This window comes from Limulus polyphemus, unplaced genomic scaffold, assembly GCF_000517525.1.
Source record: "Limulus polyphemus unplaced genomic scaffold, Limulus_polyphemus-2.1.2 Scaffold499, whole genome shotgun sequence".
Lineage (NCBI taxonomy): Eukaryota > Metazoa > Arthropoda > Merostomata > Xiphosura > Limulidae > Limulus > Limulus polyphemus.
Genome location: NW_013666109.1, coordinates 434308 through 443160, shown reverse-complemented (window position 1 = coordinate 443160; position 8853 = coordinate 434308). Strand labels below are relative to the sequence as shown.

The following is an 8853-nucleotide window of genomic DNA, read 5'->3' as shown; positions in this document are numbered from 1 at the left end:
ACCATCATAACGCCCCCACGGCTGAAAGGACGAGCATGTTTGGTGGGACGGGAATTCGAACCCGCTACCCTCAGATTGTGAGTCGAGCGCCCTAACCACCTGGCCATGCCGGGCCTTATTTGGTGAGCTAAGAGTACTTTTCGTAAAATGCCAAATTCCTAACAAATTTGCTCTGCTTTCCACGTCATCCAATCATAGCGTCAATTCCGTCCTCATGATCAATTAGAACTAGGATGAATATAAAATGGTTTATAAACCAGTCACATCTAATTAACATTCTCTCTGTCCAAAAGTTATAATCCAGCCACAATAAATCAACTAATACCAGTATGATGGCAGGAAAAAGTATCTTGCCTTATAGAAAATTAATTTGAAATTTTCGGCAGAAACGAAAAATGACCATGCAAATTCTGTTGTTGGCGCCAGTCAAAGTATTGAATAAAGCCACAGTTAACGTCACCAGACTCCTAATAACTTTCATATCTACTTTATATATTCAGACCAGCTGAACAACTTCTCTAAGGTAACTTGACAGAGAAAGTAGGCTCTATTTTCAAATATCTTGGTGATAAAATTACAAGCACAGGGTTCTTCAGAAACACGAGTGGTGGTGATAACTTCCATAACAGCATTCCAGGCTCCAAAATCGCTATAGGAAATTATCTAGACAAATTATTTAGATATAGCTTTCTATAAACTTGTGTGATCTACCCATATATAAGTACACAACATTCACGAAAGGCTTAACTCCTTATTTATTTATTCCATGCCTTTACTTCAGCTTAGTTTCTCGATACCAACAGCATTCTCCTTTCTTATTTCTTGCCAAAAGAGAATTCCATAAAGGAATTGATGCAGCATAATCTAGAAGACTTATTGTAAATTCATTCCTTTTAAAAACAAACGTGCATTGTTTTTTATCTCGAGAAACTGACGATAAGCTACTTCTGTCTTGCTTAATTTTTTGTTTATCTCGAGAGACTGCTCATAAGCAGTTTTAGGCTTGCTTGTTTATTTTTTAATGAATAGAAACTTCCGATAAACAGCTTCAGTCTTGCTTGATTTTTTATATCGTAAAACTGTGGATAAGCATTTCCAGTTGTAGTTGGTTTTTAATCTCGTCCAACTGCAGATAAGCAGCTCCAGTCTTGCTTGTGATATTTTATTGTTAAGAAGGTAAGTACGTTTAAAACACTGAAACTTCACATAACCTTTACAATGAAGCAAGTATAAAATTTACTTCAATAACGTCAATAGTTTGAATTTTCTTTTCTAAGTAAAGTTTTTAATACACTAAGTTACACTCCTTTATATTATGCTCCTTTTATTTCGTCATAATTTCCTCTGCATTAAATTATCTTTTTAAAAAAGTTAAAGTGACGTTGTTACTCCCAATATGAGGACATCTTTATTCGTTTCATCTTGTTTCGTGAGCCATGCATTCTGAATAATAATAAAAAAGGCCATCGTTAACCAAGAACTGCGTCCACCCTGTAGTTTGAGTTTCATCCATCACAGAGTATTAGGGGATACTAACCGCATTAATCGTTCGTCAGAACTAAAGCTGACGAGAAGGCACTTTGATTTACTGTGCACAAACTCATGAAGGAAGACCAAGTGTCGTGCCCTCTAGCCCACACTGACTGAACTTGGTCAGTCCACGAAACATGCCGACGAATAAAGCAGTTCTACAAAGAGCCATGTTTGCATGACCAAGACCATTTACCGACGGACTGTACGATATCGCAGGTGCGCGACAAGCACATAAATCAACCCGTCCATTTGATTACTAGTGCTCTGCTCACTAGAGAGCTCGAAACATGTGCTGACAGCATGAATAATACAGATTCTACCAGAATAGAAGGCTATTTACTCTACACTGTAGAAAAGCTGCAATATTTCCCATATCCGACTATCTGACAAACCATAAATTATGTACTTTCCTGTCAATGGTGACCATAAATGAGATATGGCTACGAGTTCAAAGTGAACAATCAGATAAGTAGAAGGAGTCTCTGGGCCTCTCTGTAAATACAAGTTCTTGCTTTTTTTGTTCTTTGCTTTTTTCCTTTTGTCCTACAAACTTACATCATCCTAACCGAATTTATGATGTCATTACCGTATGGTAATCGCACAGGAACCATACGAGACCTCATGTTTGTAGATTCAGATCGTTAATGTCTATAGATGTTGGAAAAACGTAACGTTCGTTTAATCGTTTGATGGAAAAAACCTTCTTATACATCTTTATAAATATGGTATGGTATCGTGTATCTATACTCTAACCTTTCATATATATAACGGTTTCAGATTTGTATTACTGAAACTCTGATAACAGCAGGGCACCTTTATCATTTGACAACTTAAATCTTTCCATGGTGTTACAATTATTTTGATAAGTTTGCAAATTACGTTTTCCGTCTTCAGCATTAACTAACTAGTTAATTAAGCCTTAATATGACTATCCGTTTCATAAGTAACACTTCGTGCTAACAGTTTTAACAAGAGTGGCTTTTATAAAATGTTCTCGTTTGGTAGAGTTAACTTTACCCCATTGTTTTTTGGAATTCTCTTATCCTTTTGTCACCTACTCTATTTCGTAGGGTTAACTTTTTCCCTGGTTGTTGAAACTCTGATGTCTCCTTGTCATCTCTTCCATTTTAGTAGGGTTAACTTTTTCCCTGGTTGTTGAAACTCTGCTGTCTCCTTGTCATCTCTTCCATTTTAGTAGGGTTAATTTTATCCCCTGTATGTTGTATTTCCCGTGGTGCTTTATCACCGTCTCCATTTTGGTAATTAATTTGTTTACAATTCTATTGGCAAACGTTTCAACGACTAATTGGAAATTATGTCCCTTTGTCACTTCTTCCATTAAAGTAGGGTTAAATTTTTCCTGTTTGTTGGAATTTTCATTTTTTTTGTTACCTCCTCCGTTTTGGTAGGGTTAACTTTGCCTTGTTGGTTGCAATTACGGTTTCCTCCATGTCACGTATACAGTTTTGTGTCCAGTGCTACTAAAACTCTACATCTAACATTTCTGACTGTAATCTAACATCCTGATATAACGTGTAACCATCTTCTGACTGTAATCTAACATCCTGATATAACATCTAACATTTCTGACTGTCATCTAATATCCTGATACTTCTGACTGTCATCTAACATCAGAATATAACATCTAACCGTCCTGTGACTGTCATCTAACATTCTTCGGACTGATTTATACCAGTTGTTCCTAACCTTTTTCCAACTGAGGGCAAGGTAATTCCGATTCTCAATTTCTATGACCATTTCGTACAATATTAACCTCTTGATTAAAGTACTGTTAAATTATATTGTAAAACAATACACTTATGTAGCTATATTTTAAAACTTTTTTTTTCGACTGTTTTGTGTACCGGCAGTTGGGAACCACTGATCTGTACCACTTGTAATTTATACGATATTTGCAATGTTTTAATTTCCTTAATTTTTCATCAGCCATTTAAATTATCTAGAGTTAAAATAAAACTAGTTTCAGCTCTGAACAAACTTCGCAATGAATAATTCACGAAATAAACGTAGTGTTACGACGGCGGAGGTCACGTGACGCTAGTAACACGTCATCTTCTCGAACGTTCACGTCCCATCCTGAAATCTCGAGAGCCTACTAGGTATGCAGTAGTCTTATATATATAAACCGTTAAGAACTGACGGCAAGGTAATGTAATGTGTAATTGAACTGCGGACAGAGCATTGTTGAGCACGTGAGATGTTCCTTGTGAATTATAGCGTTTGTTATAGCGCGACTGTTGAAATTAAGTGTATCGCAAAGTTCTATTCAGAAAGAATAAACCAGTTTTATTTAAGAAAGGACTTGTGTCGGTAAAGTTTCTTCGGAAAGAATTTTTACGGAAAATTAATTAACGACCAGAGACGTAACAGTATGTTAGGGATCGAATTTTACTATTATGGGTATAAATAGTCAATTTATGAGTGAAAATGTAGTCACGTCCTAGAAAGGCCAGTTTAGAGCTACAATCAACGTATAAATATTGTTGTTTACCTTAACTAAAGATTCACATCCAGCAGTGTAATGAACAAGAACTGATAATTTCTTTTCGAACTCATTACTTTAACCTTAGATAGCACGTACTAACACTGGTCAGCGACACATCCAGATTGCGAGAAGCACGCGATTGTTAAATATGGTTAGGTACGAGTTTTTGTACCGGGGGAATATCGGAACTGCGGGGGGGGGGGAGGTAGTGACACGTGGAGTTAAATAACTATGTCAATGAACACAATGTTGAATCCAAAGTAAGAAATAATTATTGTCAATTATGTATAACTGAATATAGTAATTATTCTCTACACATTTGAATGTTACTTTATTAATTATATCTTCCGTTATGACAGTCAATTACAATATTTTTCATCAGCAGTACTTCACATAGCAAGTGTCGGAAACACATATTTACCTGACGTTTTAAGTGAAACTCGTGGTGGACATAGCATAGATAGTCCATTGTGTAGCTATTTGCTGTATTACAAACAACATAAAAAAAAACATTAACTTTATATTACGTACTATATTAGTTCAAGGAGTTTACACAAAAACTTTATGAACATATTCAAAATGTACAAAAATCCAATATTTAAATTCATCAATTAAAGGAACAAACATTTAGTTATACATTTGAAATGTATTCGAAAAATATTACTTAACTTGACGGAGTAAACTTATTACTTAAAATACAATTTAGAATTCAAATATTGATAAGTAATGTTAGAAAGTTTATGTTGAAACTCGGTGTAAGTGAAAAGTTGTGCGTTTTCTTTATGAACTTCGATGGTTTAGCCAGTCTTAAATTATTTATTCCGAGTAATACTTATAAATGTGTACATCTACCAAATACTTCGCAACAAAAACACAAATTATGTTTAAACGCGTGAGTCATCAACTTGAAAAGTGAAATTATGAAGACTGATTTTTTTTTTAAGGAAAGCATTGGTATAGTTATAATCAAAGGGTAGTAATTTGATGAAATTGCTGTTTAAAAAAAGCACCCGATTGCTTCCTTTAAGCATAATGCCTAACAAGTACTCAATGAAAATAGACTTCATCATGTAGTAATAAAGGTGTTACGTCACGTAGTATTAAAGGTGTTATATCACGTAGTATTAAAGGTGTTATGTCACGTAGTATTAAGGGTGTTACGGGTTGGTTGTTATGTTTCGTAGAGTTGGATTTTTTTTGTTAAGGAAGATTGAGCGTATAGACGAACGGACAGTAATAACCGCTCCTACTGTCTCTATTTCCAGAGCTGAAACTGTAGAAGCAAACTGGAGTTTCTCCACACTAGTTTCTGACATTATCTGGCTTTCCATTGATGGGGATTAAAATCTCAAGTCTACACTTCTTTCTTCACTCTCCACATTTAAAATAGCACAAGCTATGAGTGGCACGTGTGGTATTTGTATTTTTCCTCCTCCTTGCTTTTTTTATTTCATATTCTACAACTGCTAAATCCATATTTAGCATATCACACACAGCATCCTTACCACCACCCGCTAGAAACTACAGAATTCTTTGAAACATTTATGTTTTATATTACCATTTCCTCATGAGGAAAGAGTCATCACTGTGTTGAGTTGATGTTATATTCAAACTCCATAAATAACTCAAAGAAAATGTGCTTGGAAATACAAATAAGACTTTACCACAAAAATGCATAACGCTTTGTTTATTTACAAAGAGACTGCATATAAACGACATAAATTGATCCAATCGCTCAGTCTAGTGACCTTTTATTTTTTCCCGTATCTTTTCCTCAAGAGAAAAGACTTTCAAATGTAGCAGACTATTGTAGTAACTCGGGGTTGATTTTTGGCAGTTGAAAGACAATCGTTTGACTTGAGTAAGCCTAATTTATACTCGAACTGTGGTGGAAGTATAACGAACGAAGCTTATCTGGTTTAGGTTTTCACAGCTGACTGCTCTTTAATACCGTTGGGACAGGATTTGGAAGATGAATTTGCTATTGGACTGACGTTGGTTCAGTGTTGTTTTGTTTCGAAATGGTCTTTTGGAAGTCTTTTAATTGCTTATTACACAGTTTGCATATATTTGCACCTATACCCATGACTCGGAGTTTGAAATAAATTTGTTCGTTGGATGTAACATTATGCATCTTTATTTAAATGTTGTTTCGTGCTAAAATTTGAACTAATTCACGGAATATATGAATGTTTCTGTAATCTACAATTTCATTTGCTAGAAATATCCCAACCTAGTTGACGTTAAGAGATATTTATCACACAAATTAGAATATTCACTTCATCAGAATAAATGCTACTGTTTTTATTTTTTTATTTTCTGCCTTTTATCGTTCATGCTGTATAATCGAAGATAAATGAATGCGTTTTTCACATGAAATTTTCGTAATATAGTGCGAATATATATATAATACTTGAAATTATTGTATCCCTGAAGTAAAATATCCCGATGTGCAGCAATATAAATATACTTGGACTGGTCACCTTTAACAATGTATAGGGAGTGTTTTAGACCTGTGGTAAAGCTCTGGATTTCAGAATTGGTGAGCTGGGTTCAAATCCGTACAATACCGCAAAATATTTCCTGCTTTTTAAGCTATGGGTGCATTATAAGAGTAACAGTCAGTCGCTTATCGTTCTTGATAGAGTGCTGCAACATACAAAAAAGAAACTTATTGCATGTAATATTAAAGTTTATTTTGTTAGCACAGAAAAGTTGCACAATAAGTTAACTGTGAGTCAACATCGAACGTTTCGTTATAAGCCATCAAACTTATTGTTGAGCCACCAGGGGGTTAATATGAAAGAAAATAAAGACAGAGAAGTGAGAATATTTGTAACCTATGTTATCAAATTGTAAGAAGAAGTATTAAATTAATTTCCAAGTTTTATATATATGTATTATTTTTGTTTTTCAGGGACAAAGTCTTCCGCATGAACTTAAGCAATATTAACAGAACTCGTTGTGAGGTAAGTAACTGACAAGTCATATAGCTGACATTTTTAAAGTTTGAAGGTTAAAGACTACTGCCAGGAATCACCGCTTGTGTGTGTACTTCATCTAATACGATTGGTCTTGAGTCTCGTTATTTTTTAAAGTCGGGATCCACGTTATGCAGATAGTGAACGTGATGCTCTAGGTTATGTAAAATATATCATTTGTGTGTTATATGTTCGATATGTATAGTTCAGTTTCATTGGTGTGTTGTGGAACACATACATTGTTCCAAAATTTTTAAACTTTGTACATTAGAAGATATTCTAAGAATTTGTCTGTTAAACGAACCCTCAAGTTTATGTATATTTTTTTTTACTTTGGTCAGCTAAATTTCGCTGAGAACCACGTGGAGTTTATCCTCGTTTTGGGATTACTAATTTCGTGACTGGATTTCTTATTCTTTAATTCGCTGTTTTTATTTCATGTCGGCGATTCCTGATTTTGAAAATCTGACATTTTTCACAATCGAAAGGAATGGCATCGAAGTTCACTTTATATGCTAATCGATATATTTTAATAAAGCTTCATAGTAAATAAGAAACCGCGGTTAAGCGCTGGTTCCGTGTGCCTTTAAGACAACGAAAGGATTTAGCTTGAAAGTGATAAGCATGTTTTACACTTTTAAAAGCATAGGTTTAGTTTGCACATCGAAATAAAAGTAAACTAGCTTTACGGAATCGCGAAATAAAAGTAAACTAGCTTTACGGAATCGCAGAATAAAAGTAAACTAACTTTATGAAATCGCGAAATAAAAGTAAACTAACTTTTTGAAATCGCGAAATAAAAGTAAACTAACTTTATGGAATCGCGAAATAAAAGTAAACTAACTTTATGGAATCGCGAAATAAAAGTAAAGTAGCTTTATGGAATCGCGAAATAAAAGTAAACTTGCTTTACGGAATCGCAAAATAAAAGTAAACTAACTTTATGAAATCGCGAAATAAAAGTAAACTTGCTTTACGGAATCGCGAAATAAAAGTAAACTAACTTTATGAAATCGCGAAATAAAAGTAAACTAGCTTTACGGAATCGCGAAATAAAAGTAAACTAGCTTTACGGAATCGCGAAATAAAAGTAAACTAGCTTTACGGAATCGCGTAGAATGTTTATGAAGATTATTTCTTCTAGGAGGTATTTTTACTTTTGACTACAAACTATTTTTATGTGCTAACTTATTATTATTATCATTAGAGTTCGGTGGATAAAACTTGTCATGTAAGAAATTAAAAAAGCAAAGTGACCAATTTAGAATATTTTAAAGTTTCATACCCATAAATTTATTTTGTGACAACAAATCTTAAAGACAAGGAATTTAACTTGAAAAATGGGGCTTTAACTGTTAATGACAGTTAAAGCTTGATTTTAGCCCTCAGACAAAACTTCTATTTATCACTTAAATGGAGTCTGTCATTAAAAACTATTCGTCAGTAATATTTGATAAATATGTAAATTATATTATTTATTAATATCAAACTCAACAGACACTATAATTGTATTTTTTTAGAAGTTAAAAAATAGTTTAGTTAAAAAAAACTAATAATTTAGTTGTATAACGACAGCTTTATTTTTCATTACATATAATTTAGTATTTTATATTTAAAGAAAAGATTAACAGGGGTTTTAGAATTTAACACAATGAAACAAATGACCCCGTTATATCAGGATGTTAGATTACAGTAAGAAGATGGTTACACGTTATATCAGGATGTTAGATAACACTAAGAAGATGGTTACGCGTTATATCAGGATGTTAGATAACACTAAGAAGATGGTTACGCGTTATATCAGAATGGTAGATGACAGTAAGAAGATGTTTA

At 33.7% G+C, this 8853-nt stretch overlaps 1 protein-coding gene across 3 annotated transcripts in view; it reads left to right on the top strand.

The window, feature by feature from the left end:
• Window positions 1–8853, top strand: part of LOC106458671 (semaphorin-2A-like) — a 224757-nt gene that overhangs the window by 123480 nt on the left and 92424 nt on the right. For all 3 annotated transcript variants that reach the window (XM_022384933.1, XM_022384934.1, XM_013918201.2), the window contains one exon: window positions 6957–7008. In XM_022384933.1, the coding sequence (XP_022240641.1) occupies window positions 6957–7008 (52 nt within the window). The remainder of the gene's footprint in view (window positions 1–6956; window positions 7009–8853) is intronic.